The sequence below is a fragment of the Glandiceps talaboti genome, chromosome 11 (assembly GCF_964340395.1).
Source record: "Glandiceps talaboti chromosome 11, keGlaTala1.1, whole genome shotgun sequence".
Taxonomy (NCBI): Eukaryota; Metazoa; Hemichordata; class Enteropneusta; family Spengelidae; genus Glandiceps; species Glandiceps talaboti.
Genome location: NC_135559.1, coordinates 6,762,465 through 6,784,324, shown reverse-complemented (window position 1 = coordinate 6,784,324; position 21,860 = coordinate 6,762,465). Strand labels below are relative to the sequence as shown.

The 21,860-nt window shown below is 37.0% G+C and overlaps 3 protein-coding genes across 4 annotated transcripts in view; 2 read left to right on the top strand and 1 right to left on the bottom strand.

Annotated features, from left to right (window-relative positions):
• Positions 1–21,860, bottom strand: part of LOC144441928 (uncharacterized) — a 129,238-nt gene that overhangs the window by 7,119 nt on the left and 100,259 nt on the right. The window lies entirely within an intron of this gene.
• Positions 1,421–11,526, top strand: LOC144442854 (calmodulin-like). 2 transcript variants are annotated; one of them, XM_078132246.1, is made up of 5 exons: positions 1,421–1,618; positions 5,784–5,814; positions 10,100–10,243; positions 10,544–10,786; positions 11,253–11,526. In XM_078132246.1, the coding sequence occupies exons 1-5, from the start codon at positions 1,616–1,618 to the stop codon at positions 11,279–11,281; spliced, it is 450 nt and encodes a 149-aa protein (XP_077988372.1). In that variant the 5' UTR covers positions 1,421–1,615; the 3' UTR covers positions 11,282–11,526. The 2 variants fall into 2 exon arrangements, with proteins under 2 accessions (XP_077988372.1, XP_077988371.1); XM_078132245.1 differs by lacking the exons at positions 1,421–1,618; positions 5,784–5,814 and adding an exon at positions 8,240–8,525.
• Positions 13,462–19,300, top strand: LOC144441891 (calmodulin-alpha). Its single transcript, XM_078131142.1, has 5 exons — positions 13,462–13,754; positions 14,079–14,109; positions 17,308–17,451; positions 18,271–18,513; positions 19,037–19,300. Exons 1-5 carry the CDS (start codon positions 13,752–13,754, stop codon positions 19,063–19,065), a joined length of 450 nt encoding a protein of 149 aa, XP_077987268.1. The 5' UTR covers positions 13,462–13,751; the 3' UTR covers positions 19,066–19,300.

Sequence of the window (21,860 nt, the reverse complement as noted above, 5' to 3'; positions counted from 1 at the left end):
GAGTTTCTTACTTTTGTGTCCTATAAGCCAGAGGGCTGGATGTGGTTCTTTTGCTTGTAAACTTTATTTAAGCAATGTATGATTTAATAAGTCCGGATCCACATAGGACACCTTAATAAACAATAACATAACATTAACACAACTGTGTGAATGTCATTTAGTATATGTGCCATCAATACAAATAAGATCGGTCCATGTTTTGTTCCTTGTGGTACTTCCGCATTCACAATTTACTAGCTTGAAGTAGCATTTTCTAGCACAACTCTTTGCTTTCTACGTATATACTGTGAAGTGTGCTACCTATTTGATTAGATTTGTGTTAATACCTATATCGATTAATTTAGACAAGAGGATTGAATGGTCAATTTTGTCCGAAGGCTTTGCTAAAATCTAGATACTAGTAACAAATTCTGACCATTTGGTTTGAGACTTTGAGTCCACGACTGCAACATGTCAACCTTAGCAAATCATAAAGGTGACTCTTTCACACTTGCATACTGCTTCGCGCTTGTTTGATGTCATCTGTGATCCATTTCTCAACTTTCAATCGAGTCCATAGTCTTTTGAGATTGTATTTGTCAGAGCCTTCTCGGTTATCGTTCAGTAGCAAATTAATGCGCATTTTCCTCCAGTATTCTCAATTATATAAGTAGCGTGATTACACTGAATAATATATTTCTGATACGACACGTGGAATTGGTGACGTAGCAAGGTTACTATTTTTCTAGGTACGTAGTAAAATCACTACCTGTTTGATAAGCTGAGCAAAAAAAAATTAAAAATGGGTATAATTTTCCAAAACTGTTTCATCGTTTATCTCTTCAACTTCTCTCACATACGATCCAAATTATACTAGTCATCGAAACAGTTTTGTTACAAGCTGTTGTCCGGACTCTATTGTCAAGGGGTTATTTTAAAAACGAAATTTCTCCCATTGTTTTAAAAAAAGTCAACATAGCTGAAAATTCCAAATTCATTTCTGGTTCTAGGTGTGATTTATTTTTTGAATGAACTCAAGGTTGTGGCATTTGTCGTCATAGCTAAGATATGCAACTCTTGTTGACAACAATCCCTATTAATCTTTGAGACCTACAATAATGCTCCGAGATGACCTACTTGTACATGTTGTTCAAGCCACACATAACCAGACCCGAACACATCAAACGTTGAAGTTCATTCTGAGTTCACTGGGTCTGAATACCACACTTCAGGGGTCCTTAGCACACAACTCTTCAAAGTGGAGTGTCGTTGAAACTACATATAATGTAGCAACGTCATTGCTATTATCATAAAACAACGGTATCGTAATATTCTTTAGTATTCGGTCAGAACATTCGGTCATTCACATACTTGAATATATATGCAAATTAACTTTAACTGCAATGCGCATCGTTTCCTACAGTGCTCATCGTCCCACACCAAACCCATATCTATTTATATGCTAAACTGGTAGACACTGTACACCTTTATAGACCAAGACGACCCAATGCTACATTTTATGTAGCGATACATCGACCCTCCTAGCTATAGCAGCCCGTACTATCAGTTTATTCCACTGATTACCACACCACAACACACGAGCACATCGCTGTCTTCAACTCCACCAGCAATAAAAATGGTAAGTAATCTTTCATTCAAATTTTTGTGTTGCTGCACATACGGAAACGTTCACTTGTGATGTTACAACATAGGCAGTGTCTCCCCTCCACTGTCTATGGTTACAGGTATAGAAAGTGTTTGCTTTATAATTAGACTGTGCTTTATAACGTGTACTGTAGAAACTGAGCAGTATTGTTCGGGTGTGACATGACATCTAACGTAAGCTTACAATAATTTTAAAAACCCTATGTAGAGCACAAACTTTCTTATTCTATCTTTTGGTTATCAATTGGTAAATACATTAAACAGATAATCAAGGTATTAGCTGTCTGTGATACGTAGCAGTCATGCTCTTGAACGAGACCCAAGGTATTGTTAGCTCCGCTGTCAGCGAAAGCTGAAAGCGTAGCTTTAGGTATAGGTGGGTATTGAGGTATAGAGAGTAGAGTGAATCATAGGTGTCCGTCAAACTTTTATATTTTTACTATCTACTCCATAAGTGACAGTCGGAATTCTTCGATATTTGGTGTGCATGTTCCCTTGGGGGAGGCTATTCAGATTTGTTCATGCCAAGTTGATCTGTGCCATTTTCAATTTTTTATGATTTTTTTTCATAAAATGTCATTTTCATCAACTCCTTGAAAACCTCTTATTAGATTGCTTTGATATCTGGCGTGTTGATGCGCAGGGGGTAGCTTACTCAGATTTGTTAATTTCAAGTCAGCACATCCTCATTTTTATTTTTTATGATTTTTTTTTTGTAATTTGAAAAAAAAATGAATATGTTAATGAGCATAATGACCGACGCCATATTGGAAATCAGTCGACGAGACTTTAAGTAAACTGCCACTTTTCAAAAGACACTATTGACGTCAAACAAGCAATGTAATATGTGCTATAGTCATAATTCTACGCATTGGGCGCCCAAATGACAAGCGTTTGTTCGAAACAGGGTTGTAAACTTCAAATCCAATTCTGCACCCTTCTACATTATCAGCCAATCCGCAACATCCTCATTTGCATACTCTATCCTGATTCGACCAGAAGCTGAAGGTGACCTCATTCGACCGAGCGATTTTCCACAGCAAGTATCTTGAGTATCAACACAGGACGTTCTTAGTACTCACTAAAATCACACTTCAGACCCACTATAAAAGTGTGATGTTTTCAGATAACATGTAACTTGTGGTTAATTCTATATTGTCGTGCAATTTGGAATGACAGTGAACCAGAATTCAGACAACTTGCGTAAGGAAGGGCATGCCAGGCATGCGGTTGAAGTTTAAATATGGCCGACAGTTCACATGTAAAGTTAAACGACATGAACGTGTCTTGCCTTTCCAAAATGCAAATATTTGGCAAGTAAAAATAATTAAAATAATTACAACTTTAATTTGGCTTCAGACTTTGCATTATGTTTTGCGTATCTTTCCCCGTTTTACATGTAAATCCGAAAAGGTTCTCTCTCATCATGTCATCAGTGTCAGTGATCATACCGCGCGGGGTAGTCCTCGGGTGCACGAGTCTGTATTACTGACTTGACTCTAAACACCGGAGGGGGAGGGACAGTTGTCAGAATCGAGTCCCGAATTCGTCCGTATGCAAGCAGGACTACGTGCGGGGCTACTTTGAGTACGAGCGAAGTGAGGCATGTTGAGGTATTTTGTTGAGAATTATAAATATTGCGAAATGTCAAGTACAAGGTTTAAATACAATGGAATGATGAAAAAAATGGCAGAGTCTACTGACAGGCGCCGGTCACAAAAAACACTGTGAATTAAAATATCAGACGATGTACATGTATGTATTAATCGCCGACAATCCACCCGTATGCACGAGGGACTAACCCGGAAGCAAGTCGTTGTCAGCCATACGTTACAGTGGTAACATCGTCCGAGAAATCGCTGCGTTCAGAGTGTCACTGTCATTATTCACAGAATTGTTGTTTTCGAGTGAAAACCCGTCTTGAATTGTATAACTCTAACAAATGAAGACATGTCAAGTTATATTTTGAAAGTTGTATCGCTAGTTTGAGACGATTTTCTCACGTACTATAGTACTATCGAGGCTTACTTGGAAGTAGTAGGACCTTCCAGTTCATCGGGAAGTTTAGCCAGTCCGATAATTCTTTCTGGTTTAGTTTACAACACTTTTGATCACGCAGATTTTGTTGTTGTGATGAAAAGAAATTAAAAAAAGATCATTTCAACCATTTCGTTGTGTTTTCTTTGTGAAAGGTAACCGAACATGAACGAGTGTTACCACTGTAACGTATGGCTGAGAATGACTCTCTTCCGGGTAGTTGAGATTGTCGCCGTACGGAAACTAAGATGGCGATTAATACATTTCTTCCCTATATATATCTACCACAACTAGAACAAGTTGAATGTTGTTGACTTTGTAAATTTGTTAGAAAATTGAAATTCAAATTGCCTCAAAATTATTTTAGATCCCTAGTTTATTTCATTCTTCATTAAAATTTTCCAGGGTTACAGCTGTAAGACACTGGAATTACTTATAGCCAACCTCAAAATCCTCTTTTTTTCTTTTTCTTGTGTGCATTTCCCAGTCATTTTTTTCTGAGATTTTGTGCAATTTTTCATAACAGTAGATTTTTGTTATAAAATGGTGACTATGGTATAAAAGTACAATACATTACCAACTTCTGTGTAAAATGTGTTTTATAGTGAGACATCATATGAAACCACTAACCACTTTATTGCATCCCTAAAACAAAACTGCATAGTGACTCGAAGAGCTGAAGACCTGAACCACTTCTACATGTCACCAAAATAAAAAATTAAATTAAAAAAAAAACAGCGGAGCTATTCTGACCGATAGGTCGCTTGTTGAATCACAGAATGAATGGAATGGAAGTAAAAGGGAAGATAATCCAATGAATGGCCAAAAGGTGGGCATCATCATTTATGCCAACGAACAGCTCTGAATCTCGACAAATCTTGCACTCGTAGTTCGCCAAAACAAAGAATCCACAATACAAGGTTTTATAAGTAACGGGTTCATTGAAACGATGCCAGAAAGAGTCCCAAACGGGCCACAAATGTTATATTACATCATGAAATCTGCTGTCGTTCAATCACTAAACAAACACCTACACTTGCCAAGTATGTACAAACGACCAGAGGCGTGTCTCAAAGAAAGAAGTGGTCGATATAAATTCATTCATTATTTGTTACATAGGCAGTCAGGTGAATACCCGAAGGCAACGGTGTGTAAGGAAAGGTTGAACGCCAATTAACGCAAATGTCGAATGACCTCCCCGTGGCTTACACCTATAACTAGCTACAGAAGGGTATGGGATCACTTTCCTGAGATCCTTTGCAGTGAAATGGTGGATTCCTATATAGCTTAACACACTTAGTCCCAAAATGTTAATACCATTTGATTATATTTGAAAATACTCACATACATATTCAATGATCTTTCAAATAGTTTGTGTGTCAAATATAGAAGTGAACTTGTAAATATATGCTGACGATTTAGACCTCCTCCAGACGACACTCAGACCACTAAAAAATTCTATTGTGGACTGGCCTGAGTCTGACACAAGAATTTTGTCAATTTTTGTCTTTGATTCTTCATGACCCTTGTAGACATCAGTTTCACATATATGAACGTGCTGAGCGAAAAAAAAATATTTGTGAATAATATATATTTGTTCCAGCTTTCCAGCATTATAGGCACGTTTAATGTGGAGAAAACTCGCCCTGATGACATGTCTGATCCCAGGTCCTAGATCCTTTGTCCCAAAATCAATTTTATCACACATGCTATAAGTTTACATATTAAATCATTTATTTCTGACATAACTTTAAATGAGAGACATGTGCACCATATGTTTCTTCCAAACCTTATGACCAAATATGAATTCCGTCCAAAAACAACCCCACTGAAACATCATGTATGTTTAGAAAAATACGAATTTTCTCCATTCAGTATGCAAAACGATCAATCCCATATATTTATTTGTAGAAATCAAGAGCGTCCAATTTAATTAATGTTATTTACTCAATATAACCCTACACCAATAATGTCAATCTATACGAGTGTACCAGTTTCCTGTGAACTAAAAGTTGTAGTGTATCAATGGTGGAGGATCTGTTTCGATCGACTTATAAAAATGATATTCTGATTGTTTCTATTGTTCGTTTGTTTGTGCACAGGTAGATCAGCTCACCGAAGAACAAATTGCAGGTAAGAGTTTGTACAATTATGTTCTCTACAAAAAAATGATACAGTTGGTGGGAATTTACATGACAAAGGGATGAATTGTTATGTAAATGATTTGTTATTGATACATACGTGTCCTTAGGAGCACTTTGCCCTGATTCGACAATGTCATATAAATGTACTCCTTTTTCTGGGAATCGAGACCTTACTTTTTTAAAAGTCTTAAGTTCTTCGTGAATTTACAAAAGGGGTGCTTGATTTCACATAGCTGCAATTTCGATGTATTGGCTTATTGAAGTTTGGAATGACATGTCAAGAAACGGGGATGCTCAATGCAGACGACACTAAGACATATAAAAATGGCCTCGTAAAAATATGAATAATTGAGGCAGAATCGATATTAGAAAATGTGGGCTTAGTAAAACGGCGTCACTGACTATAAAGAAACGTTTCTAAAGTTAAAGTGCTGCCAACATTCACGAAAGGACCCACACAACAAAAAAGGTAGGGAAACGAAAAAGAACCAAGTACAAGAAATAGGAATGTAGAACATGTTTAGGAATAAACATATTCACATAATGACATATAATTAAGCTGTTGTCTACCGGTCAAACTTTTTGAGAACAAATTACGCGGTATCACTCTATGACACGCAGCTATTGATATTATTATTATTATTATCATCGTCATCATCATCATCATCATCATCATCATCATCATCATCATCATCATTATTATTATTATTTAATTTCTTAAAAGCGCACTACACTACGTCTCAGTGGTTTTTACACAATAAAGAGGATTGCATATGAAAGGTACCAACTAATAAAATACTAAAAATTGTCATACAATAATACAATAAAGTACTAAAATGTGTCATACAAAAAAAAGAGAAAAATAGTTAAAATACCATATACATGGTAGACTCCATGTGGCGATTTTGAGTGAGTGTAAAGGACGCGTGATTAGATTAGTGAAAGCTCAGGTGAAAGGGACTGGCATGAACTGTTTAGAATAACTGGCAGCGGTATAATAGCGCAACGGCAACTTGCCAGAAATTCGACAACAATCTGTTATCATCCCAGTGTGCAGAAATTTTCGACACCAAACGCCAAAACTTTGCCCCAAAATATCTCGGCAGTCCAGTTCATGTGTGTCCAATGGGGCGACCCTGGCTCCGTGTTACCATCGTGAAGCAATAGTATTGTGTACTCCCGTAATATATCGCAAACCATGTGCGAACTCGTCAAGTATTCTCGGCAGAGTTACTTGTAATTAATACATGTACTGTTTTCTTAGAGTACTACGAGGAAAAGACAACAGGTAGTGTTATTTGTGTTTATAGTACGTCGACTCTACTCAGTTTACCGTGGTTCACTGAGCCGTGCATTCTAAAAAAAAGAATCAGCGTAGCTCACAATACTGTGTAGCCCATTTAGGCTATTAGGATCAAATTTAGACAAGTATGAAAATCGATTGTTGGGCAGACCTAAATGAAATGTTGGTCTACAAAACAACGCAATCCTCCCGGATCCACTGATCTAGAACAAAACAACGCAATCCTTCTGGATCTACTGATCAAGAGATTGAAGTACTTGTATATATCTTTTTTTCTGAAACAAGTAAACCTTCAAAATGTACGTGGTTAACTTTTTGCCAAGTCCCTTGTTTATCGTGAAGTTGAATGACCGACACGTTCGCACTTCTGATGAGCCCTCGTCAAGTCGAAAACGAAGGACCTAAATTTGAATTTCAAATCTGGGATTTGACGATGTTGAAAGTGATAGTCTAAGAGTACAAAAACTCAAGATGTTGACATGGATGAACTCTTTGTACTATGTACAAACGAGTAGGGTTTATCATGAGATAATCCCAGACCACTAACTAGTGGTCCGAGAGATAATAGATCCATGGGCCTATGGAGAAAGTAAGGTCAAATTAGCTTGAAAATGCTTGCCGCCGAGGGCATAACCTGATACAAGCTCATTGATTGGTTCTTAGATGTCGCATTGCGGCATTTTAGTCAGCTGGGCAGGTAGCCAGTAGCTAACTACCCAGTGGATATAGGAGTTTGGAAACGAAGGTATAATGCAACAATAGTACAAACGTTTGTATGGATCTATTGACGTCGACTGAACAAAACAAACAAACAATGGTATATTGTTCCCGATTGACTTAGCAGATACACGATCCGAATATTAGTACGGTTCACATTTGAGCGATGTGACCTTTTTACTATGAAAATGACAAGATGCCCCACCTCAGTTATCAAGACATGGCTGTACCCTCCGAGACTACTTTCCAAGGGGTCACCGTGTTCAAATATACTGTCTGTAGATATATGAAGTTTTTCGAGATGTGACATCCCTCCGTGGTTACCGAATAATTCTTAGGTTAAAATGTGTAATGAATGATAAGTAGTTGTATTCCCTTGACAAATCTGTCCCAAACAAAGCCTGTCCAGACGATATACATGTAAAAGTAGTCGCCCATAAGCTGTTGGATGTTGGATCGACCAAATCTTCAGCTGGGTGAACATATTTAGGTATAGAACAAAGTCTGAGTTTGCCGCGTTTGTAATGTCAGTAATTTGTGGTGATTTGGCTCACCGATCATGTCAAAATATGGACAACGAAAACGAGGCGGCAAAAAACAGACAAATACGTTCTCCTTAAAAACAAACTACATATCAATGTATTTAAAGCAAGCGTTGCAAGTAGTTCCCAGGGCAACAGGTATGTACGTACATCCTCATGTTATTTCAAAATTTGACGAACAGAAGTGGAGAAATAGAGAAAAGTCATCGGAATGCACTTGAAACCACCTGATCTGTATTTGCTATTCAATATTATCGGCTTAGTGGATTTGAACGAAAATAAATTTGATTGAAACACGCGATACACTGTACAAAATGGATCAATGCATTCTTTTGTTGTTTCTGGGTTTGGTTATGGCATTAGCTAGTAAATACTAGATGTAAACTGAATGCCTTCCATATGGGCAAACCTTTAGATTATTGTTCCTTTATGCCCTGTCGAAAAGAAAAAATTCTGCACTACCAGACATGATAATTTAACATCCATTAGTTACTACATCAATAAATATAACATAGCTTCGGAACTCTGGCTGACACATAGGATTTCAGCTTCAGCTTTTGCAAAAGTTTGGCGTATTTTCAACTCACCTTTTAAACCTTCAGTTGAGTCCACCATTTTAGATACAAAAACATAAACCTAAACTTACATCTCAAATCAACAAAGTACAAAAAAGATTTTCAATTTTGATTGAGAATGAAATCGTGAAGAGATGTTATGAATTTATGTCAGCGAATTCTCCAGCATGATTGCCCACAGATGCGATCTTATGGCCAACACAGCATGTAATGTGAAGCGTTTATAGAACATTGTATAGGCCTCACCGTAGCTAGAGTTTGTACAGATCTAATTACCAAACTATGCAAATAACTTAGTAAAACTAAAAGGTACACATCAATAATATTTTAAGGACAGATGCACTTGCAAATGTATGTACCAAATTATAATGAATTTGAAGCTTGCATTCTTTAGATATAGCCTAATTACCGAAGGCCATTAATTACATAAATTGCTCATTAATATTCATAGAAGTTTACCAAAACCTAACAGTTTTTGCCATTAACAGAACACCTGCACCACATTTCGTTTGCATTGAGCCAGCCGTTTTGGAGAAAATGGTGATACAGACACAGACAGACAGACAGACAGACAGATAGATAGACACACACACACACAAAGACTCTCATCCCCAATATATAACCTTCCTTACGTAGGGTAAACATAACGTTGTTGATTTATAAGTACAAAGGAAGTAAGGTCATTCTCACGAGATCTCATTATACTGATATTTACACGTGACCGATATTAAGCCTATATATGATAAATAACACATTTTCAATTTATGGAATTACCTGTGACAAATATGGTAAGGTCACGGTGTCGAGGATTGATGCTCCGAAAACTTGATGATGTTCTAAAATTACTGTTATTGATGAGAGGGGTAAAGATATGGAGTTTAAATAATATATCTGTTGGTATGTTTCCAGGTATGCCTGGTTTTTAGTCCCCAAAGGGCATAGCCTGGAGGGGGTTATTAGATTAGCTCCATCCATCCATCCATCCATCTGTCCGTCCATGCACCCTTATCTCTCAGGCATGCACACCAACCGTTTCAACCAAACCTGTCACAAAGGTAACCTACTACATGAGAGATATGTACGTCACTTGTCAACACATTTACTGATGCCACACCAATCTATTTTGTTGTATTACAGAATTCAAGGAAGCTTTCTCCCTCTTCGACAAAGATGGCGATGGTACCATCACAACCAAAGAATTGGGAACTGTTATGAGGTCATTAGGTCAGAATCCAACAGAAGCTGAACTTCAGGATATGATTAATGAAGTAGATGCTGACGGTGAGATGCTATATAAAACTTTAGTGAAAACATTCGAATAGTCAAATTGTCATGTACACACACACACACACATACACACACACATTTCCACACATTTGCACAAATCTGAGTCAATCTGGCCGTGTCTGCCTGTTTCTCCCTTTCATGTTCCCTCCCCTCCCCCTCCCAGTCTTCTGTCTTCTGTATGTCTGTCTGTCTGTCTGTCTGTCTGTCTGTCTGTCTGAAATTGTAAACAACTTAAATTGGATATAATGTATAAACTAAATGTAAACATTCTTTTTACTGTCTTTTTTAAAAAAGGAAATGGAACAATCGATTTCCCTGAATTTTTGGCAATGATGTCAAAGAAGATGAAGGAAACTGACAGCGAGGAGGAGATCCGCGAAGCTTTCCGAGTCTTTGACAAAGACGGCAATGGTTACATCAGTGCTGCTGAATTACGTCACGTGATGACAAATCTTGGTGAAAAATTAACAGATGAAGAAGTAGATGAAATGATCAGAGAAGCTGACATTGATGGCGATGGACAAGTTAATTATGAAGGTATGTTTATGAAATATGTTTATTTTCTTGACCCCTGACCCCAATATATGAATGGTTAAAACTCGATAAGAAATGAAGATGGGATAAACAAACATTTATAACTGTTTAACGTTCATTACAATGAAATTGGTTCCTTAAGCGCCAAAAACGGAAATTTTATACAAACATCCGTATATTCCGGGCGCCGTGCTTTTTTTCTTGCTGCTCTTTGTGCATACCGAAACGTTTTCATTTTAATGAACCACTTTGTATAGATCATATGTCGATGCGAGAACCTGAGATTAAAACCATGCTCTCTAGCTGCCAATAAAAGTTCGCAATATGTATTTGACCTTTGTCTTTTTGACCTTTGACAAGTGTCTACAGATATTTTTGTGATCATTCATGAAACCCACAATTGTGTGTTGTCATATTCCGTAAGTTGTTAATCATAAATATTAATTCATTTTTATTCCTTTTTTAACAGAATTCGTCAAGATGATGACCTCTAAGTAAAGACTTTGAGATATTCCTTCATTTTTTATGTATGTTTTTCTTCTCAAATTTTGATAATCAGATTGTAGTGTAAACTAGGATCTTGAAATTGAAATTTTGTATAGTTTGGATAAAATTTGCACCTTATAATGCGTCACTTGTATTGTTATGACTTTTACACAGGTCACAATGAAGTTCAAATAAGTGAGTTAATCCGGTGTAAAATTTGTTTACATTTCACCTACATCTTTTTTTTTTGCAATAAATTGGACTTTCATTTATATGAACACTTGTTTGTCTCATTTGTATCATTTGTTTAAAAGTTGCAGTATTATATTTAAGTTGGAATTTCTTTAGTCGTAAGTACTATAAACTATAGCAAGACATAAGAATTGGAAATTGAACCAATACACACAACATAATTTGATAAGTTGAGATCTTTCGACGGCAACCTGTCAGTGCAGTCTGGTTTACTGTGATAGATGGCGCTGTTTGTTATGATCACGACATGTTAAAATTAATGCCTCGCTATTATGGTGACATTCAATGTCAAGTGCTGTTTGAGGAAAATATGACAAAAATAACGAATTTTGGCGACGTCAAATGGTCAATTCACAATCTCACCTTACCACCACTCCCAGTCCCCTTACTTGTTGGGGGAGGGGTAGTGTTTTGGTGAAGGGTTGTCACTTTTCATGCATGTGTTTGGGGAGGATCACTATGTTCTGTTGATCACAGATATACCAACGACAGACGGAGGAGAGGGTCAGTCAATACTGTGCAAGGTCTTGTGGGAAATGGTTTATCTCTTCAAGCACTGGATTCTGAAAAAACACCACCCCTCCCATTGTCATTTAAGTCAAACCCCTTACTTTGTGGTAACCTATTCTAAAGTTGTGTGAACAACTTTTCATTATATGAGTGTCATTTTTCTGTTGGAAGGCGAGGACATGGTACACTGTCAAATAAATGAAACAACAATTGAGTGTCTGAATTCTTTCAAGCCTACACACCTGAAGTTGCCAAAAGTTCTTCCATATTTTCCCAAAATATCAAATAAACGCATAATTATGTTTCCTTGAAATATATAGACATCACCTTCCAATCCGAAGGCGTTCGATTCAGAGCAAAAGTGTTCATTTTGTTTACAAAACGACAAGCGTTATAGTATATATAATATATATAAAATCTAGATAACAACTTCGATCTGTCCATGTGTTTTTGATCTTCGAGACTTTGAGTCCACTACTGCAACATGTCAACCATGGCAAATGTTAAGGATGACTTTTTCACACTTGCATACTGTTTCGGTTTCATTTGATTTCATCTTTGATCCATTTCAGTCTCAATTTTCGATCAATTCCGTAATCTTTGCGATTGTATTTGTCAGAGCATTCTCGGTTGCCATACAGTAGCAAATTAATGCGAATTTTCCTCCAGTATTCTCAATTGTGAGTGTAGCGTGATTACACCATAGACAGTAGAGGGAGACCTCCCTCTACTGTCTATGATTACACTGAATAATATATTTGTGATACGACACGTGGAATTGGTGACGTAGCAAGGTTACTATTTTTCTGGATACGTAGTAAAATCACTACCAGTTTGATAAGCTGGTAAAAAAAATAAAAATGGGTTTAATTTTCCAAAACCGTTTCATCGTCTTGCTCTTCAACTTCTCTCACATACGATCCAAATTATACTTATAATAGTCGAATCGGTTTTGTTAGTTTATGTCCCGACTCTATTGCCAATGTGTTATTTTTAAAACGAAATTTCGCCCATTGTTTTAAAAAAAGTCAATATAGCTGAAAATTCCAAATTCATTTCTGGTTCTAGGTGTGATTTATTTTTGAATGAACTCACGGCTGTGGCATTTGTCGTAATAGCTAAGATATGCAACTCTTGTTGACAACAATCCCTTGATCAGAGACCTACAATAAAGCTCCGCGATGACCTGTACATGTTGTTCAAGCCACACATAACCAAACCCTAGCACATCAAACGTTGAAGTTCATTCTGAGTTCACCCCATGCACGGAATAATATTGGGTCTGGCTCCGCGGAATCTATGAATGAACACTGAATACCACACTTCAGGGGTTAGCACACAACTCTACAAACTGGAGTGTCGTTAAAACTACATCCAATGTAGCAACGTCATTACTATGCTATCATAAAACAACGGTATGGTAATATCTTCTAGTATTCGGTCAGAACATTCGGTCATTCACATACTTGAATATATATGCAAATTGATTTTAACTGCAATGCGCATCGTTTCCTGCAGTGTCCATCGTCCCACACCAAACCCATATCTATTTATATGCTAAATTGGTAGACACTGTACCAAGACGACCCAATGCTACATTTCATGTAGCTATACATCGACCCTCCTAGCTATAGCAGCCCGTACCTATAAGTTCATTGTACTGATTACCACACCACTACACACGAGCACATTACTGTCTTCAACTCCACAAGCAATTAAAATGGTAAGTAAGCTTTAATTTAAGTCTTTGTGTTGCTGCACACAAGGAAACGTTCACTTGTGATGTTACAGGTATAGAAATAGCGTTTGCTTTGTACATTGACTGTGCTTTATAGCGGTTACTGTAGAAACTGAGCAGTGTTGATCGGGTGTGACATGACATGTAACGTAAGCTTACACAATAGTTTTACAAAACCCACGTAGAGCACAAACTTTGTTATTTTATAGCTTGGTTATCAATTGCTATAAGTTTACACATTACGTGAAATCAATATTTTGATTTTGCATTAATTGTAATATTTTCTTTTGTTCGTTTGTTTGTGCACAGGCAGATCAGCTCACCGAAGAAGAAATTGCAGGTAAGAGTTTGTACAATTATGTTCTGTACAAAATATGATAGAGTTGGTGGAAATTTCACAAAGGGATGAATTGTTATTTGAATGATTTGTTATTGATGTAAAACAATCAAAATATGCTACATACATCATGTCCTTGGGGGAACGTTATGCTGATTGGATAATTTCATATATAAATGTACTCCTTTTTCTGGAATCGAGACCTTACGTTTTTTTTTTTAATTCTTAAGTTCTTCGTAAATTTTCAAAAGGGGTGTTTAATTTCACATAGCTGCAATTTCGATGTATTGGCTTATTGAAGTTCGGAATGACATGTCAAGAAAAGGAGATGCTCAAAGCAGACGACACTATAAAATGGTCTTGTCGTAAAAATATGAATATTTGAGGCAGAATCGATATTAGAAAATGTAGGCTTAGTAAAACGGCGTCATTGACTATAAAGAAACGTTTGTATATTTAATTAATGTACTCCCTTTTACCTACCAACATTCATGAAAGGAGCCACACAACAAAAGAGGTAGGGAAACGAAAAAGAACCAAGTACAAGATAGGAATGTAGAATATATTTAGGAACAAACATAATCACGTAATGACAAAAGCTGTTGTCTACTGGCCAAACATTTTGAGAACAAATCACACGGTATCACTCTATGACACACCGCTATTGATGGACCCCATTTATCTGTGCCCTAAGACGTATTTTGTCTGTCTCGATTTTGAGTGAGTGGAAAGGACGCGTGATTAGATTAGTGAAATTAATGGAATGAACTGTTCAGACATGCACACTTGGCAGCGGTACGTACGGTGTAATAGTGCTACGGCAACTTGCCAGTAATTCGACAACAATCTATTATCATCCAAGTGTATAGAAATTTTCTAAACCGAACACCAAAACTTTGTCCCAAAATTTCAATAAGTATCTCCGCAGTTCAGTTCATGTGTGTCCAATGAGGGCCACCCAGGCTACGTGTTACCATGGTGAAGCAACAGGTGATACATCTGTAGTACGTTGTACTCTCGTAATATATCGTAAACCATGCGTGAACTCGTCAAATATTTTCGGTAGATTTACTTGTAATTGCATGTGCTGTTTTCTTAGAGTACTATATCAAATCTTTCAGATCATCAGCAACACTTGTGGTAAAATGATAAACTGCATACGAGACGATGTATGTGGTATGAACTGGAACATAGACTTTATTTATCAAAGCCCTGCGTTCGGCATAAAAACGGCCTCACTCCAAGGCCAGAGCCAGAAGTCGACTGACTTAAATTTTACAAATCACTTTACAGGAAAACTTGGAATGTCTATCTAAACATGAATATGTGTAAATTGCGCGAATGACGCTTACGTCCGTAAATTTGAAACAAAAGGGTACCTTGAGGACAATTGTTTTCCAGACAGGCTACCTTCTAAAATACTAAACATGTAGAGTCAAGTCTGAATGACACCATGTAGTGTTATTTGTGTTTATAGTACGCGGACGCTACTCAGTTTATTACCTTAAAGTCATATACCTTGCTCCATTGAGCTGTGCATTCTCAAAATACAATCACAGCGTAACTCGCAACACCAATTCTGTATATGTTTAATGGCCCATTTCGACCATTAGGATGAAATTGATTGTTGGGCAGACCTAAACGAAAAGTTGGTCTAGGCTCAGACCACTAGTGGTATGAGGTCTAGGAGAAAACAATGTAATCCTCGTGAATCCACTGATCAAGAGATTGAAGTACGTGTATATCTCTATTTCTGAAGCGAGGAAACCTTCATGGTGTACGTGGTTAACTTTTTGCCCAGTCCCACGTTAATTGGAGTTGAATAACCGACATGTTCACACTTCTGATGAGCCCTTTTTTTGTAAAATCAACAACTAAAACGAAGGAACAAAATTTAAATTTGAAATCTTGGATTTGACGATGTTGAAAGTGATCGAGTACAAAAGGTCAAGATGTTGACACGGACGAACTCTTTGTACTATGTACAAACGTGTAGGGTCTACCATGGATCTATTATTGAGAGAATAGATCCATGGGTCTATGGAGAAAGTAAGGTCAAATTAGCTTGAAAATGCTTGTCGCCGAGGGCATGACCTGATACAAGCTTATTGATTGGTTCTTAGATGTCGCATTGCCGTATTTTTGTCAGCTAGGCAGGTAGCCAGTAGCTAACTACCCAGTGGATATAGGAGTTTGGAGACGAAGGTATAATGCAACAATAGAACAAACGTTTGTATGAATCTATTGATGTCTACGGAAGACAACAAACAAACAATGGTCTATTGTTCCCGATTGACTTATCAGATACACGATCCGAATATTAGCACGGTTCACATTTGAGCGAGTGTGATGTGACCTTTTTACTATGGAAATGAAAAGATGCCCCACCTTATCAAAACATGGCTGGTACCAACTGAGATTACTTTCGCAAGGGGTCACCGTGTTCAAATATACTTTTTGTAGATACATGAAGTTTTTCGAGCTGTGACATCCCTCCATGTTTACCGAATAATCCTTAGGTTAAAATGTGTAACGACACGATAAATAGTTGTATTCCCTTGACAAATCTGTCCCAAACAAAGCCTGTCCAGACGATATACAGGTGAAAGTAGTCGACCTTAAGTAATTCTGGATGTTGTTTTCACCAAATCTTCGGCTGGGTGAACATATTTAGGCATCGAAAAAATTCTGAGTTTGCCGTGTTTGTAATGTCAGCAGTTCGTGGTGATTTGACTAACCGATAATTTAAAAAATGAACTACGAAAAGGAGGCAAAAAACAGACAAATACGTTCTCCTTAAAAACAAACTACACATCAATTTTTTAAAGCAAGCATTGCAAGCACTTCCAAGGGCAACATGTATGTACTAAATTATACTGAATTTGAAGCTTGCATTCGTACGATATAGCCTAATTGATGAGAGAGGTGTAAAGATACGGAGTTATGTGTTGATATGTTTCCAGGTATGCCTGTTTTTTACTAGTCCCCAAAGGCATAGCCTGGAGGGGGTTATTAGATTGGGTTCCAAACCGGGGGGGGGGGGGGGCTATTACATTGACTGCGTCCGTCCGTGCACCATTATCTCTCAGGTATGCACACCAACAGAACCAGACCTGTCACAAAGGTAACCTACTACGTGAGACATATATGCACACGTCACTTGTCAACACATTTATAGACGGTCTAGTTTGTATATTACAGAATACAAGGAAGCTTTCTCCCTCTTCGACAAAGATGGCGATGGTACCATCACAACCAAAGAATTGGGAACTGTTATGAGGTCACTAGGTCAGAATCCAACAGAAGCTGAACTTCAGGATATGATTAATGAAGTAGATGCTGACGGTGAGATGCTATATAAAACTTTTAGTGAAAACATTCGAATAGTCAAATTGTCATGTACGTACGTACTTACGCACACACGCACACACACGCACACATACATACATACATACATACATACATACACATACATTTTATGCACAAATCGGTGTCAGTCTGGCCGTGTGTCTGTCTATTTCTCCCTTTCATGTTCTCTCCCCCTCCCTTCTCTCTCGCTCGATGTCTGTCTGTCTGTCTGTCTGTCTGTCTGTCTGTCTGTCTGTCTGTCTGTCTGTCTGTCCTTCTCTCTCTCCCCCCTCTCTCTCTGTCTCTCTCTCTCTCTCTGTCTCTGTCTCTGTCTCTGTCTCTGTCTCTCTCTCTCTCTCTCTCTCTCCAATTGTCGTCTGTGCACATAACTTTTGGAGCTAAAAGTTAACACAATATAATCTATGTTCAAATAAATTAGAGGTGACAAAGGTGTTATCTCTGTTCATAATTTTGTGATGCTGAAATCCATAGTTCGCTCGGTATGCCTGACGATGGTGATTCTTCATCACCGAAGATTACGAATCTTGCTTCCTAGCAATATTTCGTTTGATCTGAGCGGTATTTGAATAGTTTATGAGGAAAATAATTCAATTTTAGATTTTGTCCCTCAGCAGTTCCTGCATAATTTGAGTTTGACAGTCCAGTGATGACGTCATACATTGATGTAATTGTTTGAGCAATTGTTTTAGTTCTTTTGTGTTGGCATGTGATTTTCGAAATTTCTGATATCTCCATTGAAATGGGATGTAGTGTATACTGAATGTAAAAACCTTAAATTACTGTCTTTTTTTCAAGGAAATGGAACAATCGATTTCCCTGAATTTCTGACAATGATGTCAAGGAAGATAAAGGATATTGACAGCGAGGAGGAGCTCCGCGAAGCTTTCCGGGTCTTTGACAAAGACGGCAATGGTTACATCAGTGCTGCTGAATTACGTCACGTGATGACAAATCTTGGTGAAAAATTAACAGATGAAGAAGTAGATGAAATGATCAAAGAAGCTGACATTGATGGCGATGGGCAAATCAATTATGAAGGTATGTTTATGAAGTATGGGTTTATTTTCGTGACCCGTGACCCCAATATACGGTTAAATTTCGATAAGAAATTAAGACGGTTCATAACTGTTTAACGTTCATTACAAAGAAAATTGGGTCCTTAATCGCCAAAAACTGAAAATGTATACAAACATCCATATAATCCTGGCGCCATGCCCTTTTTCTGGCTGCTCTTACTTAGTGCATACCGAAACGTTTTCAGTTTAATGAACAACTTTGTATTAGGATTAATATAATAAGTGAATCCAGATCTAAAGAATGATCCTATGTAATCCGTATAGATCATATGTCGATGCGAGAACCTGCGATTAAAACCCTGCTCTTTAGCTGCCATTAAAAGTTCGCAATATGTGTTTGACCTTTGTCTTTTTGACCTTTGACACGTGTTTGCATATATATTTGTGAGGACCCACTATCATGATGAACCCCACAATTGTGTTTATCATATTCAGTAAGTTGGTAATCATAAATATTAATTCATTTTTTATTCCCTTTTTAACAGAATTCGTCAAGATGATGACTGCTAGGTAAAGACTCTGAAATATCCCTTCATTTTTGATGCATATTTTTCCCTCCAAATTTTGACAATCAGATTGTAGTGTAAACTAGGATCTTGAAATTAACATTTTGTATAGTTTGGCTAAAATTTGCACCTTATAATACGTCACTTGTATTGTTATGACTTTTACACTGGTCACAATGAAGTTCAAATAAGTAAGTTTGTCCGGTGTAAAATTTGTTTATATTTCACCTACATCTTTTATTTTTTGCAATAAATTGGATTTTCATTTATATATACACTTGTTTGTCTCATTAGTATCATTTGAGTAAAAGTTGCAGTATTATATTTAAGTTGGAATTTCTTTAGTCGTAAGTACTATAAACTATAACAAGACACGAGAATTGGAAATTGAACCAATACACACAACATAATTTGATAAGTTGAGAGCTTTCGACGGCAACCTGTCAGTACAGTCTGGTTTACTGTCACAGTGATAGATGGCGCTGTTTGTTATGATCACGACATGTTATAAAGCACAGACAACTAACACATGTTTATTGTCGGTGGTTAAAGTTAATACAAATGTACCTCGCTATTGGTGACATTCACTATCATGTGCAGTTTGAGGAAAATATGACAAAAATAACGAATTTTGGCTACGTCAAATGGTAAATTGACAATCGTATCTTACCACTCCCAGTCCTCTTACTTGTTTGGGGGAGGGGTAGTGTTTTGGCGGAGAGTTGTCACTTTTCATGAATGTGTTTGGGGAGGATCACTATGATCTGTTGATCACAGATATACCAATGACAGACTGTGCAAGGTCTTGTGGGAAAGGTCTGTCTTTTCACGCACTGGATTCTGAAAAACACCACCCCTTCCATTGTTCTTTAAGTCATGTCCCTTACTTTGTGTTAGCCTATTCTAAAGTTATATGAACAACTTTTCATATATGAGTGTTACTTTTCTGTTGGAAGGCGAGGACACGGTACACTGTCAAATAAATGAAACAAGAAATGAGTGTCTGAATTATTTCAAGTCTACACACTTTCTCAAAATATCAAATGCATAATTATGTTTGTTTGAAATATATATATACATCACCTTCCAATTTGAAAGCGTTCAGTGCGAAAGTGTTTTTGTTTTGTTTTGTTTTGTTTTGTTTTGTTTTGTTTTGTTTTGTTTTGTTTTGTTTTGTTTTGTTTTGTTTTGTTTTGTTTTGTTTTGTTTTGTTGCAAAAGGACAAGCGTTATATTGACACCTCGGGCTAGCCGTCCAAACCTGAATCTAGATATCGATAACCTACATATACTCACCCTATAGACTGTAAGCTTATTCACAGTTCAATAGATTATAGTTTACATTTGATGGATTACCTTTAGTACACACACAATACATTACGTTCTTTCGCCCAAAATGAATAAAGTATGCCGTAATATACGTCTTATCGTTCTGTCCTCAACGGTCTGCTCCAAACTGAATTGGCGATGCGTGAGGGTGCCCCGACAGGGGTAATATTCTAGTTGTATTTGTGTTAGATCATGGTCGTTAGGGGTATCGATAGTCTGTAAACTAGAAATTAGTAATTTAGTAAGGTGTGATCAATATGGCCTGTATTCAAAAAGTCCACACCACAGGTTATATAAATGATGAAGTACTGGCAAGCCTGTGTGACGCCAAATAGACTGTGTACTGAAAGGAAAAGCCACGATAGTTCCACCACGACACGATAGCGAACATGCAACATAGCCCCCTGTCATGTAGTCCCAACCTCAATGGAATTCTGTAGAATTTGTGCACGTGTATCTGTACACAAAATTGCTAGGAACAATTCCTATGGAAAGATTGATTTGTAACTGAGGATGATATGATAAGTGGCCATATAGATAATGGTTTGATATTTATTTTGGATTTTTATTTTATAAAACAATTTTATCATGATGTCCTACTTGAAAAATAACTGTGAAACAATATACAACAAATCTGTGTTTGTAACTCAAAATACCATAAAAAGCTAAACAAATGTGTAAAAAGTTTGTTATTGTACGCACAATAACAAAGATTTTACACAGCTATTGATGTTTTGCAATTTGTTGGTCTGCAAACAATGACTTATATGTTATTTCACATTGATTTTTCAAGTAGAACGCCAAGATAAAACTTTTTCATAAATTACATATCCCAAATAAATACCCAATCCTCATCCATATGACCACTTTAACTAGTCCAAGGGAAAATAATTTGGTAATAGTAAAGATATTCAGGATATTTAGGATTCTGCTAAACGTTGTTTGTATTTTCGATATACACATGTATTATGTAGTATATCGATGTGCCCCATTAAAAATGTGTAATTACGCCGATAGTTTTATAACGTGATCATGATGAAAGCTCTCACGATACAGCCTTGAATTCATGTCGGTTTCGATTACATAAAGTGATTACACCTGTTTCGTGTTGCTCATCAGTCGTAAGGGATACCTCCCAAATTATTTGTTTTCGTCGGGTTAGATGCCCCTAAACCGCTCAGTAATTCCTAGTATTTTTGAGAAAATAGATGGCATCGTAGAACTCAAACATTCACTAAAGTAACAGACATAAACAAGGGAGATCATGACATGCATTAACGCCATCAAATCGAATGCTCTTATGCAATGCATCTAAAAATGGTCATACAATGTAGTATTACTGTGTGCATTCTAGTTATCAGTATTTTTTACACTTACTATTTACACAGATGACTTGATGACTCTCATGAGCTCCTTTATATTTTCTCCCTACCAATAACCACATAAACATTTGATATCTATACTTATGTGATGGT